The sequence below is a fragment of the Haliotis rufescens genome, unplaced genomic scaffold, assembly GCF_023055435.1.
Source record: "Haliotis rufescens isolate VD_foot unplaced genomic scaffold, xgHalRufe1.0.p SCAF_3, whole genome shotgun sequence".
Taxonomy (NCBI): Eukaryota; Metazoa; Mollusca; class Gastropoda; order Lepetellida; family Haliotidae; genus Haliotis; species Haliotis rufescens.
In genome coordinates, this window is record NW_025964001.1 from 8,379,210 (window position 1) to 8,407,178 (window position 27,969).

The following is a 27,969-nucleotide window of genomic DNA, read 5'->3' on the forward strand; positions in this document are numbered from 1 at the left end:
AGGTGAGTGTGGAATGATATCATGGTAACGCTTATAAACAGTGGAATGTAAAACTTGGAAAACTGATGTCTTCTTGGATTTTATGGATTCTATATAAACCGCTTGAACACGTTTTCACAAACATTTTTATTTTACGTAAACTGCATAAACAAAATAATACATGCAAACAATGGTATACTGAAATTCACGTGTATTGTTTAGTACTGTGACCATGTCGAACGATCAGCTGAGCGCTCTCCAGGCTTACAAATTCCGCCAAAATTGATCAAATTTTCTCACAGATAAGTATGAAAGTTGACATAAACACATTTATAGAACCCCGAACATTTTAACTGAAACATTGTTGCTTGCTGTCATGAATTGAATTTGGAAAGTTCAATTCTCGGAAAATTCAAGCGGGCGCTTCTCGCCTCGGCGATACGTCTCGCTGTCGCCAGTTGTGCCTAATGTCTGGCGAAGCATGTCCGATGCAAGAAAGTTATTAACGTTGCCATAGATGTTATTTTCAGATATCAGACTCGCCAAAACGTCCCTGTGGTCAGTTGAAGAGAAGTTATGCACCTGCGGTTGAGACTGAGTACAGTCGGCATCTGACGTAAACAAAGGGGGATAACTCTTTAATGTTTTGATTCAGGAGAAAGTTGTTCCGGCACCTTGTTTATATCAGTCACTAGTGACTGATATTACTTTTTTTATATAAGTCACTAGTGACTGATAACTTGATCTATCGTCACTGATAAATTCCAGTATTTCATTCATATGTATATAATAAATGCTGACCTTTATGTGTAATCTTGAGACACGGTGTTGTTAAGGGAGTTGGTTGAATTATAAAAGAAAGCCTTAAGGAGAACATACACGCAACTGCCTGTTCGTGAATGAGAATCGCCGAGCACCGTCGGGGAGATGTGATTTTTATCACGTGCCGACTTTTAAGAGTAAGTTCTCAAACTTAAAAAAACAACCACATTCCTTTACTTTTACACAATACTTTTAGAGGAAAAACTTGTATTACTTATTTATATTGTATGTGCTGCCTTTGCACGATGAACGTGACATATGTGTTCTCCGCGACTGATGCGCACGTGCCAAGTTCCTTCCCCTTTTGAACTTGAGTGAGTGAGTATGGTTTTACGCCGCTTTTAGCAATATTCCAGCAATATCACGGCGGGGGACACCAGAAATGGGCTTCACACATTGTACCCATGTCGGGAATCGAACCCGGGTCTTCGGCGTGACGAGCGAACGCTTTAACCACTAGGCTACCCGACCGCCCCTTTTGAACTTGAAATGCATCGATGATACAAGGTTCTATACAATTTCATATTTTATCAATTGGTAGCACGTTAATAAGACGGACTTCTCCGACATTGACGAGGTCAGATTCTATTCAGGGAGTCATCATTATTAAAATTAAAGATACTATTTTTAAAGGTTGCACATTTTATCAACATCCTTAAAGAGGCTGTACATGGTGTTGTTATCTCATATAAGAAATAAACAACGAGTGGGAGATGTTTATCGTACAATAAGAATATTCTCCCTGCAGTATTTTATTTACGATAAACATCTCCCACTCGTCGTTTATTTCTTAAATACTACTATATAGTCCACATATTGGAAACGAGTAATAAAACTGAAAATAAAATGACTTGATTATAATTATTAATTTTCTGGAATGAATCGTATGACATCCCGTAATGTTGACGACGCCGAGTCGATGGTGAACAGAATGACGGAGAAATGTCTCTTGACACGTTCCCAGCGTGCATCAACATCCGGGGCCTTCTCTATCTCAAACAGCAGGTCAACCAGGCCAGGGAAACTACTACTGGCGTAGGAATCTGTGCTGCTCTCAGCCAGAAGGAGGTGCCTGAAACACACATTGTATACGTTAATAGCGTCAATACTGAACACTTAGGGATAGGGATATTAATACATGACGGTAAGTAGACGATTGGAAATTGTACAATCAACTGTTGTTTTTGTTGTTTTATTACGTTTGGTTTGGTCAGATTAGATTATTTACAGGCAGTCATTATATAGCTGAAATAATGAGTGCGGCGTAAACAAGACTCATTTAGAAATAATATTTTACAGGAAAATCCCTATTTTGACATTTCTTATACTTAGAATTGGCATCAGAATATATGCACACTCAGGATTATGGCTAGGGAAAAATATTTATATATCTCAACAAAAAACGAACGTTTTATTTAATCGTTCAAGCACTACTGAGAATTAGTATAATGTTATTATTGATTAACCGTGACCCATCAGCTTTGGCATGAGAAACAAGAGTGCCCCGGTAATCTTAGGCGCCTGTATTCGCTGTGCAGAGTTGCGTCCCTTAGGTGTGTCAGAAACATGTGACGAATGCCAGATTCGCCCTGATTTGTTTCCAGGTGTGTCGATGCTCGTGCTCGTGGGTTTCCCCAAAGTGGGTATGGTATAAGACCTTCATCACTTCGGGCTTTCCTTCCACAGCAAAATGAAACACCGTGATATGACTGAAATACTGTTCAAAGCGGCGTTAGGTCAAATCATTCACTTAATCACTCTCTAACTCATTGTAACCATAATTACGCAGTATCTTCAAACGGACAACAGGGTCATATGTAGCTGGTGGAGTGTGGCATTTTCTTACTTTTTCTGTGATCTATCTGGCAGACCCTCATTGTCCAGGAACGCCTTCTCGAGTAGCGACAGTTGATCATTCACAGCCCGGATGGCCATAGGACTGAAACACACGTAGCTTCATTTTACACTGAACTAAATGCGGGACCATCTCGCCCCATTTGGGCGATCCGAATACAAGTAGCTTCTTTGCACAGTGTCAGTGCAGACACCCGCAAGTCACGGTGGAGAACCAAATATGCTGAGGCTTTATAATGAGTGAATTTAAAATTAGCATGACCTTTTGAACAATTACAACTTATAGACTTAGTTCGTGGTACAGACATACTTTGAGATAACTTCCCATTGTTTACATACATGCATTGCATGTGGTAGCTATTCAGCTATTTTGTTCGCTTGTTTGTCTGTTGTTCAGCAATTGACGTACATGTATCTGTATACATGAGATTTAACCTTATTTGGAATCCTTTTATAGTTCTTTGCGAACATTGGCAAAATAACCACCAAATACCAAATGACATCATGTTTTACAACTGTTTCTGTGACCGAGTTCGATACTTCTAAAGCTTTTACGATTTTGACGAAATCAGTTTTGTATGACAGAAGAACAGGTCTTCAGCAACCCATGCTTGCTATAAAAGGCGACTATGCTTGTCGACTAACGGGATCGAGTGGTCAGGCTCGCTGACTTGGATGATACATGACATCGTATCCCAATTGCGTGGATAGATTGCTTATGATATCAATAACTGGATTGTCTGGCCCAGACTCGATTATTTTCAGACCGCCGTCATATAGCTGGAATATTGCTGAACAACAAACAAACATTATACAAGTCACTCAAAGGCGTGTTTGTCCATGGTGGAGGTTTATATTTATACTTATATCCTTCAACGTTTCTAGCCCATTCTGACTATGGATGTTCTAGGATTCTAGTTTTGTCAAACGTATAATTTGAATGTTTGCTCAAACTCGTCCTCCGCCATGTTTACTCACTCATTCCTGTTCATCTTGGCCACTCTGTCGTTGAAGGCCTCCACCTCCGTACTGAAGTTCGCGATGACCTCCCGAAGATCATCTGGAGATATAACACAGGAGTTAGTGGGATGCCAAGCGTTAATATAAGCGTGTATGCTCTTTACCCAAGGTACAGCTATGACAGTACAATCCAATACACAAACCCCCAAATACTTGATTTCGATGGAGTTTCTTCTGCATGTTTGTATACGCATATACATTTGTATTTTATACACGTGTTTTGAATTTAATGTGTCGTGATAAAATACATCTACATTTAAGTCCTCTTTTACCGAGTGATGAGTAATTGATCATATCGATCGTAGCAGTGTTTTGGTGGAATTACTTGATTCAGTACATGTACGGGGCGGTGGGGTAGCCTTGTGGTTAAAGCGTTCTCTCGTCACGCCGAAGGCCCGAGTTCGATTCCCCAGATGTGTCCAATGTGTGAAGCCCATTTATGGTTTCCTCCAATCTCATTCAAATCAGATCTTAGTTCTCGCTATCGCTAAACAAAGATCTGAGGACATCCCATTACGGGTCACGTCAGAACGACCTTTCATCCAACCTATCAGAGCGTCGCTTACCAGATCATGAAAGTGATGGACGGAATGTGTTTTCTAATCATGCAACCTCAAAAAATTTACAGAGGGTATTCCGAACGACATTAACAGTTTTTTTTATTATAGCCATACAATCTAGGCCATCTATAAGCCATTCCAGAGTGTTCTTTTTATAAGTTTTACATTTTTTAATCGAGAATACGTCAAAATATGTTTCGAAGCGTAGTCGCCAGTTTGAAACTTGTGTCGTAAAGCTCGAGAAAGCTGCCTTCTGATTGGCTAATGTTGATTTCTTGTCAGTCATTTCATTGGTCGGTTAAAGTTCGCGAAAGGTCGTTCTGACGTGACCCGTTATGGGATGTCCTCAGATCTTTGTTTAGCGGTAGCGAAAACTAAGATCTGATTTTAATGAGATTGGGTTTCCTCCGCCGTGATATTGCTGGTATATTGCTAAACGCGGCGTAAAACCATACTCACTCACACACACATGTACATTAGTACAGTTCACGCTACCTACCATAATTAGGTAGTTTCGTTTTCAGCGTGTCGCCGTAGTCCTTGTCGAGAGCTTTCCTGTAGGTTTCGAGGGCCCAGCTGTAGTCGCTGACGTTGAAGGGAATGATGAGGGAGTCGGCCAGAGAACGTGCAAGCTCTGCAGCCATCCGGGAGATAGCGCGATGATACTGGGGGTAGTGGGTGAGGGCTGACATGAGTTCCAACGCAGCATACATTCGTCGCATGTTAGGGACCCACCATTTGATAGTCTTCTGGGGGATTTCTTATGATTATGGAAAGGATTTTGCAGCTATGTTTCAAGCAGGAAAGTAGATTCAATTAAAATCTGTCTCATCTCGGAACTATGCTCAGCCACACTGATATAACAGACAATATTAGCAGGTAGAGTAGGGATCGATTAACAGATAATGCTTTAAGTGTGCCAGTGGTTTGTTTTCAATTCCATAAAGTAATACATTTATCATTTATAATATGAAGTTGGGTTTTCGTCAGGTAAATGTTGGCAGGGGCTCAAGGATATTGTCATTTCAAATGGCTCACTTCAAATTCCTTGTCAATAATGTTTTTGACTGCATAGAACGTCTCGTACACAGAATGGTAGAGCGGGTAGGACGCCACCTTGTATTTGTTCTGGCAGAAGGAAACAAAATGATTAATTTGCATGTTGTAAGCTAAATTAGAAAGGATTCCACGTTAATTTGCATACATGTAAGATGCTACAGTTAAAACGTTTCGAATTCGTGTTTCAAGAGATTGTCGGCGAAAAGTGACCAGGCATTTGAACAAATCATTCCAGTCGAATATAGGTATTTTGAGGAATTATTATTTTACGTTCTTTTTCTTGATATGACAAAGAATAATCCAATCCAACTGTGCAAAGAACCTACATTATCATGAGTCTCATAATGATATCGATGAAATTAATAATACGCGTATCGTAATATGATATGATTCCGTCTTTGACAAAAAGTTGTGTGTGTTACATACAGTGTCGTAGGTGTATCTGAAGTCTACAGCCGTCACGCCCGCCTTGTGTAGCAGTGGGGCGTAGTCGCTGCCGGAGCCGAGAGAGCCTATCCTGTAGATGTGACCAGAACATCAGTTAACCTTATGCATGAACTACAGGTGGCATTGGCCTGCATATAAAACCTCTAGCATAACATGAACATGTCATACAAGGTTCAAAGATATTAATGTGTACTTATTTGCACTCAAAGCAAATTATGTCCAACAAGAATAAGCCAAATGAAAGGACAGTCTATATAAAACGGCCAAAAATAAGGGAACTAATGATTTGAATAATGCTATGGTTGAGGTGTACATTTATAATACCATGGCGTTGCATCTGTGGGACAAGTACCGTCTAACGGGTGGGGTTGCAATAAGACCTAGGCGTGGCAGGCCTAACAAACAAGACACCAAGAGAAAATCGTGTCATTACATTAACTTCCCTAGGCAACAGATTTACACCTGCTTCTGTTATCAATAGAGAATTCCGTACAATAACAGGAAATCGAATTTCAACCTCAACCGTTGAAACCCGGTTCGATGAAGCCCGCATGAAAGCTGGGCGTCCTGTGAAGGTTATGACAGCTTACCATTTGCGGCAATGGTTGGGGTGGGCTTGGCTAAACTTAGCGCCGAGGAGTATGCAAGGACAACCATTCTGGACCATGAGCGGTGTCATGGTGTGGGGCGGTATCCCACATCAGAGGCGAACTGATTTGTAAATGGACATTTGGCTGGCCAGCGTTATGTTGACACAACTTTGCGTCCTGTTGTTGTTAAATTCACTATAATTATCGGCAAAAGTTTTAAGCGTACGCAAGAGACCCAGCACCCGCCAACGAGGATCAGCTTGGGGTAGCTCTTCAGGTGGAATGGCGGGCAGGGTAACAACAAGTACCATCTTCGGGCAATACCAAGGACAACCATACGCACGTTAATCAAGGGGTCGTGCATGTATCCTCCAACATGCATGGTGGACACACCAGCTATTGATCTACAAGCCCGAAATTTATTTTACACACAATTATCGTCATTACGCCTTCACTGTCATTTCAGCAGTTCCCTTACTTTTTGTTAGTAGTATATATACGCCAAGAAAAAGAAAACATCATATCTGTGTTAACTTTCAATTCTTTCCTTGAATAATAATAAATATATATAATATAATATAATTATTTCAATTAGAAATGTCATTCTATGATTTGTTTGTTTGTTTGTTTGTTTGTTTGTTGTTTAACGCCGCACTCAGCAATTTTCAAGCTATATGTCTGTAAATAATCGAGTCTGGACCATACAATCCAGTGATTGACATCATGAGCATCGATCTACGCAATTGGGATACGATGACATGCATCAACCAAGTCAGCGAGTCTGACCACCAGATCCGGTTAGTCCCCTCTTAGGACAAGCAGAGTCGCCTTTTACCTGTTCTACCCCGGATCTTCACGGGTCTGTCATTCTATGAAGCTGTGATCTCCAATAACGAGAATGATTTTGATTGATTGTTAAGGCCAGACCTAAACATACGATTATGATGAGGATGACAGATGGCGGACTCTTCCATATTCTTATCGCTGGAGTTGTCGGATACATGGACAGAGTAACACAGAAGCCTAGCCATGGCATCGTTCCGCAAAACAAGCTTAGCGCGAAGTGTTATGTTACAGTACGGGGGTTAAAATCATCCCAACGTTACGAAAACGCTGTGGAACGACCCTGAGCCGTTATACGCAACCGATCGTGAACTGCAACTCCATCTTCCATTCAGCAATTTCAGTTTACGTACACATACCATATCTGTCAAGGACCTTCTCAGGGTAAATTTCAATGACCATTGTATGCGGTAGCATGTCTTACACAGGTATGTTCCTGGAGTTGCCGTCTTCATCCTTCCAGGGGTAGGTGTGCAGCCAGGTGTCGTAGGCCGTCGTCCTCCCAGCTGCCCTCTCGGCAGGGTTAGGGTTTGGGACCTGTATGTACAGTCTGGATTAGACTCGGTACTGTGAGTGAGTGAGTGAGTGAGTGAATTTAAAGCCGCTTTGAACCGTTTTACCACATTGGTAAAACTCTCAACGGTGCCTGACAAACAAGGGATCTTGAATTCAAACCCGCGATTAGCGGATCCTGACACAACTAAGGGACGCAACACTGAACAGAACAACGCGGCGCCTGAGACCACCGAGTAATGCAATGTGATTCGTGTATGTCTACATGTGATAAAAAGCACCTTCCGGACACTGATTTTTTTCCCTATTTACCCCCTTACCTTTGTCAGCGACGATTTCGGCTTTATCCAGAATAATTTCACTCACAGCTGTCTATTGTAAGTTGGACAGAACTCGATGTGCAGATTTACACACGTCCGTCTGTCAGTCGTGCAAGTTTCGTTTGTCGTGGGTTCGAATCCAAGAAACGTGCTGTGCCAACACCAAACCCGGGTTTCACCAAACACGGGTTTCACCAAAACAGTTAATCTCGACAAACGGCCTTGACTTCCTGCCACACTGGTTAAGTCGCTTAGAATGCTCTTGGCTTTAAACCAATTTCATTCAATCAAATCACCCTTGGCAATGTTAATAATGGTCACTTTTCTTCCTCAGTATCAGAATGATTGAGTAGGGGTTAACGCCCCTTTAAACAGATATGCCACAGGCTGTCAGCCTTTTGAGGGAGGAAAATTCCTAAGTAATGCAGGTCTAAGACATTAACCACTAAGGTGAAACCCACGAGCACGTGTATGGCGCTGACAAACCTTGGAACATAATCAGTGGAATCTGCGATTCGAACCTAGGACCACAGATTTCCAGAACGCATAAGGGACGCAACTCTGTACAACGCATTGCGGCGCCTTTGACGACAGGGGCACCTTTGTTCCTATACCATCATCAGTGCACTCCACGGAATTAGGCGAGCACCTGGCTATTTGGTTGATTTAACGTGTCAAGGTCATCTCATCAAACAGTTCGATACTCATACTATCAACCACACTATTTCTGTGTTCACCTTCTTTGCCGCCTCATACGTAGCACGGTACAGGAGCGGCGTTCCCAGGGCACGGATCGTGTCGTTCCCTAGCCGGAACATGTAATGAGAAAGGGGATATTAAATACATTCACAGATATTAATCATACAACTCGCGAATACAATGATAGCACACATGGGCATGTAATAACATATTTCTGTTTTACATATGCACAAAGTGATATGTGAAATAAAAGTGTATTCAATGTTCACCTTGCATTGAAATGTCTACGTTGAGATAGGCGACCGCTCTTTCCCTTAGGTTTTTCCGGTATTGCTGAAGATGAAATATTCATATGTTACAATGTCAAGGAAGAGTATTAATGATATTGGTACGAATCACAGCCAGCGTTCCTATCACGTAAGTTACACTAGGTAAGCTGGGTGTTTATATATCATGTGTTCCCTCTGTTTATTCTTAGCGCTAAAGATCCACTTCATGATCGGATCTCTCCATCAGGACAACTATTTGCTTGTTTTTGCCCCGGTAAAATCTCCTGCGATAGTTGGTTGGTTGGTTTGTTGTTGACGCCGCACTCAGTAATATTCAAGCTATATGACGGCGGTCTGTAAATAATCGAGTCCGGTGATTAATATCATGAGCATCGAACCACGCATTTGGGATACGATGACATGAATAAGCCATGTCAGCGAGCCTGACCACCCGATCCCGTCAGTCGCCTCTTACGACAAGCATAGTCACCTTTTACGGCATGCATGGGTTACTGCAGACCTATTCTACCCCAGATCTTCACGGGCCCTGCTGCGGGAGTAACAGTTTCAGTGCTGCAGAGCATCAACTGTTCGCCGCGATATAATGTAATGTGCAGAGGAAGGAAGTGTAAGGTATGGGAGGAGAGAATTGGTGTAAAGTACAAATTGGTTGTTATAAATGTAGTTATCTTTGGAAATCACATTTAAAGAAACAGTGTCTTTAAATGGTCAGCACAAGGAAAACCCAGGCAAGAAAACTGGGTCTGTCAGGCAGAACTTGATATATACCCACTATTAGTACCAATAATATAAAACATAATTGATTACAAGTCCTATATAGATAACACAACAAATGTATGATTCTTAAACATGCTTTGGCAGCAAATATTAATATTTCTGGTCAAAATGTTGGTTGGGTTAAATAAAACAATCTTTTTAAACAGTAAGCCAAAAAATGTAATGAATCCACTGTAAATAAACTTCAGTTCAAATGTAAAAAATCACGCATTCATTTAGGGATTTCCATTCATCTAACAGCACGTTAAGGACATACAGATTGGTCAAGTCATCTACAAATATTGAGAATTATCTTACATATTTTAAAAACAAAGGCCATAGGTCACATTTCTCAAAACCTCGTTTAAGTAATCACAAACTATAACTTGAAACTGGTAGATATACAAAAACAGCATCCCCATTGGAACAAGTGAAACATGTGATGTCTCCGAAGATGAGCAACATCACGCACAAGAATCAATATTTGGTTCTAGAAGCGACAGTAAAATATCGTAATCATTACCTTTCTCCCTGATCTCATAGGACAGCACTCAACTCAAACCCCAGTTTATTCACTTCAACCAGTCCTTACAGCAACCAAACAGACCGCACTCCCTTAAACCCTGTGTTACTCACCCCCTCCCACTCTCACTGGACCCCAGCGGACTGTACTCCTCTACCCGCGTGTTACTTACCTCCACCCACTCAGTGGACCCCAGCAAACCGTACCCCCTACTTCCTGTGTCACTCACCCCCTCCCACTCTCACTGGACCCCAGCGGACTGTACTCCTCTACCCACGTGTTACTCACCTCCACCCACTCAGTGGACCCCAGAAGTCCGTATTCCTCTGCCCCCCAGCTGCAGAACATGATGGACCGACGGGGGCGCCACTTGCCTGGAAGAGTCATTATGATAGACTGACAAACATTTAGTGTCCACAACATGCATATGGATTGTCTGTTTGCGTCCTGCGATAGATATGGGCAGGTTATAATACGAGCGTAGAGGTCGGAGTGGAGTATGAGTGAGTGAGTGAGTGAGTGAGTGAGTGCGTGTGTGGGTGTGTGGGTTTGGCTACTAAGACACCTGATGGTTTAACCCCGCTTTTAGCAATTTCAAGCAATAGAACGACGGACTTCACTGACAAAATGGACCATCATTGATAACTCGATGGCAAAAGAGACATCCTTTATGAATTCTAAAATTCAATCAGTGGCTAAGAACCAAATCCATTAGAAGCCATGAGTAATACAATACCAATACGTCTGTAATATATCATGGCTTGCAATATATGAGTTTGTTTCAATGAGTCTTATCAGATTCAAACAGCGTGATAATTATAGTGTGTTTATCCTTCAGCTAACTGACCACTCTTGACCAACTGCCCGGTGACCCTGGCTGTCTCCATCATGACGGCTGTCCCACTGGACGGGTCAATAGCCCCGTACACCCAGGCGTCTCTGTGGTTCCCCATCAATACATAACGATCTGTGGACATAATAGTGTATGTAGAAAGATGTTTGTCATTACTTCATGGGGTTGTATACACTGTGTTCCTCCATCAATACATAACGATCTGTGGACATAATAGTGTATGTAGAAAGATGTTTGTCATTACTTCATGGGGTTGTATACAGTGTTTTCCTCCATCAATACATAACGATCTGTGGACATAATAGTGTATGTAGAAAGACAGCCATCGTCATTACTTCTTGGGGTTGTATACAGTGTTTTCCTCCATCAATACATAACGATCTGTGGACATAATAGTGTATGTAGAAAGACAGCCATCGTCATTACTTCATGGGGTTGTATACAGTGTGTTCCTCCATCAATACATAACGATCTGTGGACATAATAGTGTATGTAGAAAGATGGCCATCGTCATTACTTCATGGGGTTGTACACAGTATGTTCCTCCATCAAAACATAACGATCTGTGGACATAACATAACGAATCAAACAAAGGCGTGTTCCATAGTCTCACCCATTCAGAATCAGTTGTTCGGACATCCGCTTTCGTAGTGTGCGATTGGATGCAGATTGAGAAATTTGTCAGCTGTGACTGGATTATGTTGTGTAAGAGCTTTATGGGTTTTTTTAATGTACATCTATCCAGAAATTATAACTGACGATGTTTTTTTCTATTTTTAATGCTGTCCTTTTAAACTTTTTCGAGTAGGTGTCATTTGGTGCGGTACTGGGGTTGCCGTGTTCAGATTCCACAGCAAAGGAACTGGCTGAGCTAGAAAAAATGTGACTGTGGATACATGTACATATACAGACTGTAGAAGGCCTAGTTGTTTTCAAACATATATAACGTCACTACAGAAGTCTATGGGAAAATATTTGGTTTCGTATAAGGCTATCCGTATTTGTTTCTGTGTGTTCCTCTCTCCCGCTGGCCCTGAATATTCATTCCGACGTGAAATAATTCAAATAATCTTATCATAATTTTCCCCGCGGCTGTGACAATTTATTCCCCGATGTTATAACAAAATATTCCCACAATTATACATTCATAAAATACCCAGGTCAGCTCGATCTTTCTTCAGCTATATTTGTTAAAAAAAACGATTTCGGTCTACGTCATAAACTAATTTAAAGACTGGTAACAAGTATTCTAAACTTTAAAATGTCAGAAATTAGTGAAAAACAGTTTTGTATTTTCTTATCTTTTAAATCCCACCCCACTTTACTCTTGTATTCGGTGCTGGATTTCAATATGACAACCTGGTGAGGTGACATGGGGTTTAACGTCGCGTTCATGATTATTGCATATACACAGTATACTGACTCTGAGCCGACCAGCACTTGTTTTAGCCCCTTAATGCCGAGCGCCAGGCAAGTTAACAACAAGTACCATCTTTAAAGGTCTATTGGTATGACGCGCCGGGGATCGAACAACCGAACTTCAGCTCTCCAGGCAGACGCTCTATCCACTAGACCACAAGGCGGACTATAACAACTGCATTGAGTAGGTTATGTTTAGACATGTTGTCTTACCGGGTTCGATTTGCCCTCGTATAACGCCGATCACGTTGTATGCAGTCTTTATTTGATTTCTTGTTGAAATGTTCATTTGGATTTTCCTGTAAAAAAAAAAAAAGTGCATGATGTTTCCTAGAATTAATGAAACACAAATAATATATGCCATACATGTAATAGTTTAGAAGAATATATGTTAGTACGTACAATAGATAATGACTTTGATTATATGCGGGCTGTGTCATGCCATGTCCGTTTGGTGTTCTGGTATTCCCAGTTGGTCACGTGGTGATTGCAGGGTACAAAATAGGTCACAGGTTAAGTCTTTTGTTTTTAGGCATTTAGAAGTGAATTCACATAAGAGAAAGACTATATGGATGTCAACTTCTTTATTTATGAGGAACACAACGTTTTGGATATATGCTTACTGATTGATGGGGTGAATGAAGGAATCCACCTGATGAAGGAGGTGAGATGTCATGGGGTTCAACGTCGCGTTCAAGATTATTGCACTTACATAGCGATGTGCATGCACGTGTGTGTGTGTGTGTGTGTGTGTGTGTGTGCGTGTGTGTGCGTGCGTGCGTGTCGGTGTGTGTGTGTGTGTGCGTGCGCGTGTGTGCGTGTGTGTCGGTGTGTGTGTGTGTGTGTGTGTGTGCGTGCGCGTGTGTGCGTGTGCGTGCGTGCGTGCGTGCGTGCGTGTCGGTGTGTGTGTGTGTGTGTGTGTGTGTGTGCGTGCGCGTGTGTGCGTGTGCGTGCGTGTGTGTGTGCGTGTGTGTGTGTGTGTGTGTGTGTGTGTGTGTGTGTGTGTGTGTGTCTACTAATCCTCCTGATGACATATAGTGTTGGCCCACTGAGACATCATGGTGCAGGTTAACATGAAAACCCCACTGAGACGCAGTATACCGACTCGGAGCCTACCTGTCCTTGTTTAAGACCCTTAATGCAGAGCGTCAGGCAGGGTAACAACAAGTACCATCTTTTAACGTCATTTGGAATGACGCGGCCGGAGATCGAGCCGTCGACCTTCCGCTCTCCGGGCAGCAAGAAAGTCTGGTAACCATAGGTGGCCATTAGTGCCCTGGCTGATTGCACCCACTGAGCCCCTGTGCGTGGAACGTTGTTCTTGCTATCAACCACACGTTTGCACGTTTCAGAGTCCATGAGGTATATGACACCGTGGTATTCAGCCACCTACCCACTCACTAACCAAATCATCCAATCACTCATCCATCCACTCACTCACTCATCCTCCCACTCACCAACCCTCTGTCACTCACTCACTCACTCACTCACTCAGAACCATCTCAATGTTTGTTTGAACCCTGTTGGTACACTTGATAAATTCCGTTGTTGCCAACCAATCACAACCAGCCAGAACCCATTATGTACTAGGTTGATATTCCAGTGTCAAACTCTAAAGTATTCATACCACTACGGCAACAAATACAATATTTGCAATGCATCAGCGGACCCCGGTCCGCCCCGATTATGTTCCTAGGTCTGACAGCACCCTAGCCGTGCACCATTACCAAAGCGGTAAAGGTCTAAGACCAGCACTACATCAATCTGGCACGCCGTGGTATACCGGTAACTAAACCAAACTCACTCACAGAACTATCATAGCACATATGCAAACACGCACGTTGAACCACTGGCAAGAACAATAACACTTCTACTGTTATAAAACCTATGTGAATGTAGGTTTACTTTTATACAACGACCAGTTTATTTCTCCTCTATTCCTGTTTATGACACAGATATTTGCTAGGCGCCGACTCAACACGGCTGTGTACATACGTCAGACTGTAAGGTCAGGCCGCGTGTTTACGTTCGGCATCCACCCGACTCCTTCAAACACACAGCCATGAAGCTATTCAATTTCGATTTATCATAAAGCAATGTGTCTGGAATGCCCGTCTTAGACTTTGCTAGCGAGTATATGCAACAGGTAACCCGGCCGATCTGGTGGTGTAACATGAGCCAGTCGACTAAATACGCCCCCTTTGCTGCGCACTGTCGTATTAACGCGAGGCAGCCTGATGATCCCGCCGTATCGGCACTATGGTCTAATATCGACTCTAAGTTCTAATATCAACGCTATGGTCCAATATCGACTCTATGGTCTAATACCGACTCTATGGTCTAATACCGACTCTATGGTGCAATATCGACTCTATGGTCCAATATCGACTCTATGGTCTAATATCGACGCTTTGGCCCAGTATCAACTTTATGGTCTAATATCAACTCTATGATCTTATACTGACGCTATGGTCAAATATCGACTCTATGGTCAAATATCGACTCCATGGTCTAATATCGACTCTGTGGTCAAATAGGGCGGTGAGGTAGCCTAGTGGTTAAAGCGTTCGCTCGTCACGTCGAAGGCCGGTGTTCGATTCCCCACACGAGTACAATGTGTGAAGCCCATTTCTGGTGTCTCCCGTCGTGATATTGCTGGAACATTGCTGAAAACGGCGTAAAGCCAAACACACTCCCTAGCTGTGGTCCAATATCGACTCTATGGCCTAACACCGACACTCTGTTCTAATATCGAAGCACTGGCCGAATATGAACGCTCTGACCTAATGTTAACACAGGCCTAATATCGACATTTTGGTCTAATTTCGACTCTCTGGCCTAAAACCTGCCAAATACCGACACTCTGGCCTAATATCGACCCTCAGGTCTAATATCGAATCTCGAGCTCTGGCCTAATATCGACGCTCTGGCCTAACATCGACACTCTGTTCTTATTCCGGCACACTGGTCTAACATCGACGCTGTAATCTAATATCGACGCTCTTGTCTAACATCGATACTCTGGCCTAATATCAACGGCTTGGCCAAAAGGGCGGTCGGGTAGCTTAGTGGTTAAAGCGTTCGCTCGTCACGCCGAAGACCCGGGTTCGAATCCCGACATGGGTACAATGTGTGGTGCCAATTTCTGGTGTCCCCAGGCCGTTATATTGCTGGAATATTGCTAAAAGCGGCGTAAAAACTATGCTCACTCACTCACTCACTGTGGACTAAAACCAGCACTCTGGTCTAATATCGAAACTCTGGCCGAACATCGTCACTGGTCTAATTCCGACACACTGGTCTAACATTGACGCTCTGGCCTAAACCCATGACTCTGGTCTAATATCGACCCTCTGGCCTAATATCGACTCTCTGGCCTAATATCAATGCTCTGGTCTAAAATAGGCACTCTGTTCGCCTCGAACTACGGGTAACTCGGTGTGACATGGATGCACTGTTTTAACTGTATTGCATTAACTTTGAATCTCCCCAGAAAACAAAATGGACGCTCATGTGTCAGATTATCGGAATGAGAGAGTAAATGTTGTTACACAGTTAGATGACGTCAGCCAGTAAGTTATCGCAACAAGCAAACCAGTTGTTGATAGCATCAATCCATGCAAGAACGATGACACATATCATGAACACCCGACTAAATCTCTTGCCATTTCCTCAAACATTGGCTGACTACTGAGTATGCACGGGTGAGTTTGCCAATATGGCTGCTGAAACATTCACATCATTTAAGTATTGGAGTCTTTAACAGTGACTCCCAAGAAAGAATATACACATCCATGGTGTAGAGACGGTTATTGGAGAATCATACCCACCACCCTGTCTTCTCCAGAGCTGGCCCCAGTCTATAGGTGATGTTGAGACCCCCTCTCCAGTCAAGCGGGGCCTCCTCTCCGCCCATCTCTCTGTGGGTCGAACAAATTGAAAACATATGAATATGTATGCACCTCAACTAACTTCATTTTGCTTCCTTGGATTAACAGAATTGATGTTTCGAGATATCTAAATGACCAAGAAGATTTCTGATTGAAAAGCAACAAGAATTTACCTGAGTATTTTTTCGGCAATGTCATATCCGATAGGATGTGCTGGTATTTCAGGGAGTACAACTTCAGAAGCATTCTCAGGATACCGATATGCAGTTTCTGAAATAATGACAGGTTTACAATAAGCAATTAACAACAAATCAATACGAAGCACACACATAATAATGATGTCCTGCGCCCAACCACAGAAATGACGTGTTACCATTTGTAACGTCATATGTAATGACGTCACAATGTTCAAAGCTGTCAGATCCCCACTTCTCCTTTTCAGGTTATACTCCAGCATTGAAAACAAAGAAATGATTACATTGTAGGAATGTGAATCATACTGATTTCAAGAACTTTATTGTGCGTGTTTGGTGTCAAACCTACTGATTGCTGGATAGTCTGGTGTTAGCGGGTCGCCATCTCCAAGGAAGATTGTCCCCCTTTGTGACCCTGACCCTGGCAGCCACCATGTTTCCGGGTAGACACGTGGGTCGCCCTTCCACGTGTAGTCAGCTGGGTCTGAGAAGATGATGACACCAGTCGCGCCGTGGTCCGCAGCTATCTGAACCTACAGTTCCACACGATGCCATGCATTAATATCTTGGCACTCTGACGTATACAATATCTGTCAAACACGAAGCTTGACGCAGACTTAATCATACTGAATTTATATACTTTAAATCATTGTCTTTTAGCTGTGAGAGCATCTTATATTGCTGAGTGTGGTGTTAAACAACAAATTAACCCCCCCCCCCCCCCCCCCCCCCCTCTAATCGTGTGACAAAGATTTCACGCGCACTGAATCATTGTCGAAACAATGTAGACTCCATTGACATAAGACATTTATCATTGTTGTCGTGTTATATAACAACTTCACTCTCTTATAATTGTTGACGTCCTGCATACATGTATGTTGACTGTGTTCAGTTATATACTGAATCGCATGGTGACAACCCAATGGGCACATCGAGGATGTGATATGAGGAGTGAGTGTTAAAAACGACTGCGACCTTCGCGGACCCGAGCAACTGCCTGACATCGTCTTGGCATCCTCTGGATGAGGGTATCCATGATAGCCTTTCAAAGTTGGCACTCTGTTTGTCAGGCGCCATATAACTATGCGGCGCACACGACCTTAACAGAGATTTTCCAAAGGGGTTAAGATCAGGCTCGTTGGCTGGCCAGGGTAGTAGACGGGTATTCCTATTTCAAAATAGATTGAAAAACGAGCTGCTTTGGGTCGGGCGGCACCCCCTGTTGGAATTCAAACCGACGACCAATTCAACGCGCAAGGTGACTGCGACTGGCCACAAAACCTCATGTCAAACCTCTGTGAGTCGACCATCAGCACGCCTCAGACGATGCCAGCCAACACCATAACCGAGCCACCACAATACCAGTTGTGCTGTGCTATGGTACAATGCTGGTGTAACGCTCATGACAACGTCTCCAAACACGATTCGGCCATCTCTAAACCTCGAATCTTCACTGCACGTTGTAAGACGTCAATGACAAAACTGTCTGACGCTGTGACGCCGAGTCCATCTTGATGAAATCACTGGTCGACGACATTTTAATCCTGGAGCTTTGAACGGATTGAGTACATTTCATTGACTTAATCTCATGTGGTTAATGACTCTACCATAACGAGTGTATGTCAGATAATAATCCGAATCTACTTCTTTACGGTCGCCGTGGGTGTTGTCTGACGGTCATCGCGGTCTGTCGTCTACAATGATCATGACGCATTTTGACATTACCGGCTTGCCAATACATAATTTATTCAAATCTCTTGAAATAACAATACTTTACTTGTTGAAAACACCCGCAGACTGTCGGAATGAATTCCCCGTCAAAAGCTTTCCAAATGCTTGCCATTTTTACGCTCCTGTCATCAATAGTCTCGACATTATGGTGAGGAGAAAAGGGGTTTAACGTCTCAGTGTCTGAGTTTTATCCCCTTAAAGCCGAACACCAGGCAGGGTAACAACAAGTACCATCTTGTTGAATTTTGGTTTGACGCGGCGGGGATCGACCTTCCCTCCTCCGGGAAGACACCCTATCCATAGACCACGGAGATAATCTCTCGACTGGATGACTACTTTCACAAAGGCATCAATTTCCTGTCATACTCTTACCTTAAACCGTGATGCATAGGTGATACACGTGGGGATGCATAGGCGATGCAATGGTGATGATGCAATGGTAGTGCAATGGTGATGCAATGGTGATGCATTGTTGGTGCAATGGTGATGCATTGGTGATGCAATGGTGGCGCGAGCATGTTTATCGGATGCATTGCGTTTGGGTAATTTAACCTGTTTACTCTTCACGAGATCCCTTTTTATACGACCTCCCAACCTAATCATGATAAAGCACATGTAACAAACAGCTCCTGATGTAAATGTACAATGTATTCATGACACACATTTCGTAAAGTCAGTGTGACACACACCGTCATGTAACACTCTCTGTGTATTCAGGTTATAGGTAGGTATCTTACTCTATCAATACTGACCTTACTTCCCCTGAAGATCTTCCCGTATCTGACGATTACGATCTTCCCCGTGACGTTCATGCTGGCGTTCTTCTCCAGCCAATCATAGTCCTCCACTCGCCCGTAGTTTACAAACACCATGTCACCCTGGCAACAAAAACATCGTCTTCTGATCTATTGTACTTATCATCGTCCAAACTATTCATTGTCAGTGTGAAGGACATTTCTTCAGTATGTGATTGAGTTGGGTTTACTGTAGCTTTGAACAAACTGTCAGTTTCTGGCGAGCCTAATGGGCTGAGCTCTACATTGCGGGTGGGTAAGAGATTTCTACAGGAAGAGGGGATTGATTACATTGATTACATAACAACAGACCATCTTTGTGGTCAGGATGACTAAATGTCCGTTTAGCTCACCTTCACTAAGCCTGCAGGGGAGTAAGCGTTGTACGGCGGCAGCGCATCAGGGTCATCCTCGCCAGTCAGGTTAGCTTCCTTCAAAGGCGACTCGTACACAATCCCCCCGGTTTCGTTCAGGACGCGCACCACGTTGGGGTTGTTGGCGTCGGGGAAGGACAGAAGGACGTCATACGGCGTTAGCTTGACGTCATCAAACCCCCATTCCATCCATTTATCCTTGATCCAGTTACCAAGGTCAAGGTTATTTTGAGACCCTGCGACGTGTGGCTTCAGAGTTAGAAGTCTGGAAAATATATGTCTGTGTGTGAGATGTCTGGAAAATATATGTCTGTGTGTGAGAAGTCTGGAACATATATGTCTGTGTGTGAGATGTCTGGAACATATATGTCTGTGTGTGAGAAGTCTGGAACATATATGTCTATATGTAAGATGTCTGGAACATGTATGTCTGTGTGTGAGAAGTCTGGAACATGTATGTCTGTGTGTGAGATGTCTTGAACATATATGTCTGTGTGTGAGAAGTCTTGAACATATATGTCTATATGTAAGATGTCTGGAAAATATATGTCTGTGTGTGAGAAGTCTGGAATATGTATGTCTGTGTGTGAGAAGTCTGGAACATATATGTCTGTATGTGAGATGTCTGGAACATATATGTCTGTGTGTGAGATGCCTGGAACATATATGTCTGTGTGTGAGATGTCTGGAACATATATGTCTGTGTGTGAGAAGTCTGGAACATATATGTCTGTGTGTGAGAAGTCTGGAACATATATGTCTGTGTGTGAGATGTCTGGAACATATGTGTCTGTGTGTGAGATGTCTGGAACATATATGTCTGTGTGTGAGATGTCTGGAACATATATGTCTGTGTGTGAGAAGCCTGGAACATATATGTCTGTCTGTGAGAAGTCTGGAACATATATGTCTGTGTGTGAGAAGTCTGGAACATATATGTCTGTGTGTGAGATGTCCGGAACATATATGTCTGTGTGTGAGATGTCTGGAACATATATGTCTGTGTGTGAGATGTCTGGAACATATATGTCTGTGTGTGAGAAGTCTGGAACATGTATGTCTGTGTGTGAGAAGTCTGGAACATATATGTCTGTATGTGAGAAGTCTGGAACATATATGTCTGTGTGTGAGATGTCTGGAACATATATGTCTGTGTGTGAGATGTCTGGAATACATATTTATTGCCCTGCTTAATATAGTTATTCGTTTGCACACACTCATACCGATAATTAAATATAAAAGGGAAAGAAACAATCATTTGTATGTGATTCCAATATTAAATTATAGCATTGTATAATAAACATGTAATCACACTGAAACATGCGACAGAATGAATATAGTTTTACGCTCTAGGTTTCATCATAGTCGGCTCTTATAGAAGGCCAGACAGGGAACAGTTACACCTCACCATACATGATACTGTGTGCACCAACCATTCTCCTTGTTTCAAATTGTTGACTAATGTTTTCGGGTTTTTGGGGTGTGTTTTTTTCATTTGTTGCCACCAGATAAGATATAGAGAGGGAATAACAACAAGAATCATAAACGGGTTTTTATCTAACAGAATTGACACTTTTATAACTAATCCTCTCAAAAAAGGGACGCCATGTACACGGTCAAAATGTAAACAGACTCAAGCATTTCCATGGGCGCTTAATAGCTTCGACAACATACTATTAAAAATCACCAACCTTGAGATATCGAAATGGACCATCCTACTTGTTATCAAGATATTTATTTTCATATATGTTGCCACGTTGACCCGTGTCATAACGTCTTTAGCGGTTTACGTGCATCGACTCATGTCAGAATGGACAGTCTTAATTGATTGTAAGATAACAGAAATACATTTCCGACAGTGCCTTCAATACCGCCCAAATCAACTGCAACATCAAAATATGATTAAGCATTGTATGAAAAAGGTTTGAAAAACAAAAACAAACCAGTCACGCGAAAATATGCTTGGAAACACACGTACGCAAGCATTAACTAGCACACTTACACATACGTTTCCGCGCGCGCACACACAGACGCACGTACATAATCAAACTTTAAGATTACTAGTTGATCTATCTTTTCAATTCCAATTTTGTTTCAATTTTGCTTGTTAAAAAGATATCAGTTAATGTATCGCCTTGGTGACCTCCTGCAGATGTCTATGTAAGTTTATTGCTAGCACCACGTTGACGGATATATCTTGTGACAATCCTGTTGTATGTTTGCATCTATAAATAGCAACCAGAGTAGAACCACCAATTAGAACAATGGCTGTTGTATCAATCAGCCAAAACAAACACACACTGTCCATGCAAATAAGAGCTCCTAGGAAAATACAAGACAATAATATTTACAAACATATTTTCTTTGACATTTACCTTAGGTATTCCTCAATTTTCGTGTTATCCACTGCATCTATGAGTTGTTTGCCAATTTCCGGGTCGCCATCTTTGATGATTGCTTCTGGGATACCGGGAAGGAAGACTCCATCTTTCTCAGGTGTGGACTCGGGGTCTGATTGGCCAGGACATATTCCATAACGACCAATGAGAATACCAACACACAATCCGACCAAAACAGCACATAGTCCACCGAGGATTAGGTTGCGTTTTCTGTTAGAATGGTATTTGCCTGCATTAGAACCGTCCATCATGTCAAATTTTGGCATGTTGGTGTGTGTACTGAACCAATGAATACAATAAGTCCTTTCTTTGAAGAATGGCTGACGAATAGGACTTGCTGATCATGTGTTTGGAGGAGTACACATAGATGGTCGTCTTGCTCTAGAAATTAAAGAAACGACAAAAATGATGAAACTATCTCATTCCGTAAATTTAATCTCGAGCATTTCTTTTAATTTTTCTGGTACTCAAGGTTAGCGAGTCAATATATACTCTTTACGTATGGGATCATAAAGTATAAATGTTAATATCAAGTATTAGAAGGATAATTGTTGATAATATCCTTTGCAAAAACGTTTGTCAGTAAAACTTTTCCATAAAACATATCATTAGTGTGCACGTGCCGCACACAGTATCGCCTCAGATATGCGTAGGGTGCCATTCCTGAGTTTGACACTTTCAAGGAAGGTCGATTAATCTGTGGGGCATATTTTTGTCAATCTTATTGATTCTGCTAATCATACAGTTGTTATTTACTGGATCTTATTCACTGTTTATGTATTTCTTTCATTGCTTGTGTATGGAGCGGTTGCAACGCGTGGAGCGTCCACTGCATGCTGGCAGAATTATGCTTTCAGTTGCCAATACGTTCCAAGTTACACAGTCTGTTATTAGCAGAGTATGGAACAGATACCAACAAACTCAAAATGTTGACGTTCGGCCCGCTCAGGGCGTCCCATATCAACGACAGAGGACAGGGTCGATCGAAACCAGGCTCTACGAAATTGAGCTCAAACGGCGAATCAAATTGTACGAGTTACGATTGGAACTCGATTAGAAATCGTCTGCGCGTTTATCTCCTTGCTTCGACGGCCACGTGTTGTGCCACCCCTTACAAATCGTCATATTGTCAACAGACTTCAATGGTGTACGCAACGTCGAAACTGTGGCAATCGTCGCTGGTCATGTGTCATGTATTCAGATGAGTCCCGATTCACTTTGCACTTAGGTGTGGTCGTGTCTGACGACGTCGAAAAGGACGTCAAGCAAGCAATGTCAGCCTGAGACGTCATGACAGATTTGGCGGTGGATCGGTTATGGTGTGGGGTGGCATCACTATGAATGTTGCCGAACCCCGGTCCATATTGTGCAAGGAAGGGTCACTGGACAGTACTATCGGGACAAGATACTGAAATCCTTTGTTGTTCGGTTTGCAAGGCGTGTGGGTCGACGTTTTGTCTTTCAGGACGACAACGCCCATGCTCACCGTGCATGAATCGTCAATTTTAAACTCCAGCAGCACCACACCCATAGAATGGCATGGCCAGCAATGGGCGGAGACCAAACCCCGATTGAACAGGTCTGGAACATGATAGGGAAACCGTCATAGGCCGCCGATCACGTTGGCCGAACCTGGCCAGGCGCTGCAAGAGGAATGGGATAAACCTCCTGAAATCGCCATTGGGACATTCACACGCAGTATGTCTTGTCGAATGAATAAATGTTTGACAAATTATGGCGGATTTACGCACTAATGTTACAAACACGTCAATTTATAATCCCCATCTTATCCCTATCGGGGCGGCCGGGTAGCCTACTGGTTAAAGCGTTCGCTCGTCACCCCGAATACCCGGGTTCGATTCCCCATATGGGTACAATGCGTGAAGCCCATTTTCCGCCGTGATATTGCTGGAATATTGCTGAATGGGGCGTAAAACCATTCCGTATGCAGACAGTACTGTTGACGTAATGAAGTCATCATTGTAGATGTAAGGCAAGCAGAAGTGTTGACGTAATACAGACATCATTGTTGACGTAATATAGACAGCACTGTTGACGTAATACAGACATCATTGTTGACGTAATGCATGCATCATTGTTGACGTAATGCTAATGGCCTAACACTAGTATTAACTTCAGCTTCTCGACAATGCCTATTTCTTCACTTCGTATGGTAACATTGTTGAATCGCAAGCAGGTATTCGACCTGGGTATTCGCCAGTTGATCACAAAAGGGTAAACATTATATACTGAGTTAAGTGTGTGAAATTGTGGCAAGTCCAAAAAGAAAGGGGTGTATCTAAAAAAAATGCTGAGATGTGTTCAATCAGTCTATAAGTTAGTAAAATCATGTGTAAGACGTGCTAACTCATTTTCTGAAACGTTTCAATGTCCACATGGAGTCCGCCAGGGTTGTTTATGAATGAGCAATCAAAACTGTGGAAAGCAGCCAACCTCGAATCCATTTGCACCCTTATCTGACACCAAATGTTTCTTTTGCTATTCGCAAACGGTATTATCCTAATTTCAGATACTATATAAGGGTTTGCAGAAACGAACTGATGTTTTGGAGAATATTGCATTGATTATGAATTAGATGTTAATTTGGATAAAACTAAAGTGATGTTATTCAAGAGGGGCGTCTATTAAGAATTGGAAAATGGTTTTACAAGGTACTATACTTAAGTGTGTATCTATTTACAAATACTTAAGTATTATGATTTCAAGAAATCTCTCGTGGTCAAAACGCTTCGAAAAATCACTTTTGCAAGGGAGAAAAGCTCTAAATTGCATTTTGAAACAATTATGTAGAGTAGATAATCTTGGTCATGAACTGTTTTTTACAATAAAAAATAATACCCGAAATATTGCTTTATGGATCAGAGGTATGGAGGAAATAGAAAATGTACAGGTAGGCGTGTAAGCGCCTTCTTCGTGTTAAGATATCTACCCCTTACCACATTGTGCGTGGAGAATGCGGCCAATATCCTTTATCTATTTATGCATACAAAAGACGTATTAGATACCGGACGAACCTTATTTCTATGTCTGAATCCCGTTATAAACCCCCCAACCCCCAAGGAAAGATTGTTCCAGTATGATGTTACAGGCATCAAATAAAGGCAAGCTGAATCGGGTTTCGAAACGTTAATATATCCTGTTAAGCTTTGGATTCGGATATACATGGGAACAGCAATATATTCGCAAATCAAAATATTTTTATCTGAATTCATGTCACGCATGAAGTATACCTAGTAATCGAATTGGCCTAGTATGCCTCAAAACGGTACCAAAACATCATCACATTCAATGTTTATAATTACTTTTGGAAAACAGCTATACCTCAGTTGTATACCGCAAAGTGTCGATTATGTCAATGTCGTAATTATAGATGAGGATGCATATCACTTCCGATAAGTTAACTCTGCGTACAAACTTTTACGTACAAAACATATACAAGAAACTTATACCCTTCATCCTTAGAAAAATAAAGTTTATTTTGTAATGGCCACAAGAAGTGATACTTGTTTTCAGAATCTGTACCTTTATCATGCTATGCTAATAAGTAAAACAATTCTGAAGATATAATGTCATAAATCCTGATAAAGCCTTGTCAACTCTTTTTTCAGAACTATGTTTATGTATTCTGCACGTCATGTAATCAAATGTAAACATGGGCGGTTGGCCTACATTTGGCCGAAATATAGAAAATATAGAACATAATGCAGACATCATTGTTGACGTAATGTTGATGTCGTAATAATACCACATGTATTAACGTAAGCTTGTCGGCACGATTTTCAAAAAAGAGGACACTACCTATTTCTTCACTAGTGTTGATAATGATCAGGTTATAACATTCGAGTGTTTGTCCTACAGAGTTTGCAAAAGTCGTGTCAGAATTCACGATCTCATGTAATAAAAAAATCGTTTCGTAAAATCAGTACAACAAAGTCGTATAAAATTATCCATTTCTCCGGTACATGTGGTTAGAATGCGTGGATATAAACATCTTCGAAGTTTTTGTTGGAGCATGAAAATCATTCACATTTAACTGTGTAAAACGATCATTTTGGATGTGATAAAGATACGAAATTGCTGATATACACACAACACCATAAGATACATTCATACAATGTTTCTACAGTGTAATATCCACAAAAGTGAGAACTGTTTTATTGTGCGCATAAACATTACATTTTCTCTTAATACGATGCTATAAGATATCTATCTTGAAAAGGTTATGTCCCTTCATAACTATCGCGTGTTTCATGCACAGAAGATTATGTCTGTCAGCACAATGCAGATAAGTGGTCGTGAGTTTCATCAATACGTCACTGAAATCCCAATACAATCTAATTAATCTGGCGCGAGCAGCAGCAGTAAAGCGTTCACTTTTTATGCCGAACACCCGGGTTCGATTCCCCCTTGGGCACAACGTGTGAAACCCATTTCTGAAGTCGTGATATTGCTAGAATATTGCTAAAATCGGCGTAAAACTAAACTCACTCACTAGTTATTCTGTTTATTTGATCGGTATTATACCGTAATATGAACTTATACATGAAAGCGACAAAAACCTTTCCAAACACACCAATACGTCACAAACAACACCATACAACACATTGACGTACAGTCATGCTGTCGCGTTATCCTTTTCACGGAAATAAAATACGTTTTCTTCGTCGCGGGAAAACTGTATGTTCTCATGTCTCTCCTCCCTGTTTCTATGTGCCATCACGTCCCTGTCTCAGTGGACATAATCTGATCTAGGCCCGTGTCGACGTGTACAGTAGCCACACAGCGGCCATACGTACACCACTCGTGGCAAACGTCCTGTTTTGATGTTGTCACGTTCACATTCTAAACATTTTGTAAAACATATTTTTTAGAATGCACTTTTGGTGACTTTGATGAACTGTTTTAAACTCACTTTCCCTCCACCACATCAACTTGTTGATCATGATTGTCAAATCCTCCATGTGGCATTACACACCTGCACATTTGTCAGATCTGTTGTCATCAATGGGCATCGCTTACTTTTTGAAATAATATATTTATTTTATCAAACGGTAGGTTGAATTGAGAACATAGAAGTAACATGCTAACAAAATGAGTCCACATTTAAAACAAAGAAGGGTCATATCTATGTTAAGTGTGATCAGATCATCCTAATATCTGTCTTACCATGAAGTCTACTAAGTCTCATTTAAATACCTTTAATACGTTTGTTGCTAAGCATGTTGAACCCTACAGCACAATTTCCTATATGAACAATGCATTTCAAGTGTAAGGTTTGATTTCGCAATAGCCCAGGTACATGTGACTGGTGACATTATGATTGCTCATTGTCATAAGGATTGTTTGTTGTATACAGTTTAGGTCAATAGTCAGACTATATTGATCGTGGCAAATTGTGGCAAGGAATCCGTTCTGCACAGGTACATCACGACTGACAACATTATCATTGCTCACTGCTATTGTTTATGCCTGTGTACATGATATCCTGAATGCACTATATGCTCATCAGCACAACCGGGTGATTGTGTTAAGAATGTTCTTGTTACATTGTCAGTTTACATGTCAATAACGATCACGGTGTTAACATTCACAGAAGAACATATTTTAAAAACAATAAATATTGAAATGCTAAGAAATTAATAAAAAAGTACACTGCAGCGTTACGAATGACATGTCAAGATATAAACAAACAAGGCGCATCTACGTGCACACCTACCTTGCACCTGTCACGCCCACGGCGCACTGAGACTTGAGCAGCCTAACCTCATCTCCCCATGACATTGCCTGTCTGTCTTAACGCTTCATCCGCCTCATGACCTACTCGTCTGTAGGGGGACCATTTCAAAACACACAGTGTCGGATATGGACTGCTTGACTATTTTGATCTCGTAGTATTGGTTGTCTCAACAGCCCAAATGTACATGACACATTCAATTAATGTTTTCTGTCTAGAATCTATTGATCCTTTTACCTTCAAGATTACGGTTGTAGCCTGTGTGTTTCGTGTTGGTTACGTGTT

At 41.9% G+C, this 27,969-nt stretch overlaps 1 protein-coding gene across 1 annotated transcript; it reads right to left on the reverse strand.

Annotated features, from left to right (window-relative positions):
• Positions 1-107: 107 nt before the first annotated feature.
• LOC124140950 (N-acetylated-alpha-linked acidic dipeptidase 2-like) lies at positions 108-27,969 on the reverse strand. Its single transcript, XM_048403668.1, has 19 exons — positions 27,667-27,969; positions 21,906-22,310; positions 19,510-19,795; positions 19,115-19,240; positions 16,981-17,164; positions 16,611-16,707; positions 16,378-16,467; positions 12,761-12,846; positions 11,123-11,242; positions 10,564-10,649; positions 8,976-9,039; positions 8,745-8,812; positions 7,599-7,711; positions 5,721-5,811; positions 5,274-5,363; positions 4,735-4,900; positions 3,634-3,715; positions 2,648-2,740; positions 108-1,873 (listed from the first exon to the last, which is right to left on the reverse strand). Exons 2-19 carry the CDS (start codon positions 22,193-22,195, stop codon positions 1,666-1,668), a joined length of 2,340 nt encoding a protein of 779 aa, XP_048259625.1. The 5' UTR covers positions 22,196-22,310; positions 27,667-27,969; the 3' UTR covers positions 108-1,665.

Excerpts from the sequence above, each read along its gene's own strand:
- LOC124140950 (XM_048403668.1), bottom strand. The coding sequence starts at position 22,195 with ATGCCAAAATTTGACATGATGGACGGTTCTAATGCAGGCAAATACCAT. Across the intron at positions 16,708-16,980 it reads ACCAGACTATCCAGCAATCA|AAACTGCATATCGGTATCCT; the intron begins GTAGGTTTGACA and ends TCATTATTTCAG. Across the intron at positions 12,847-16,377 it reads GCTCTGGAGAAGACAGGGTG|GAAAATCCAAATGAACATTT; the intron begins GTGGGTATGATT and ends TTTTTTTTACAG.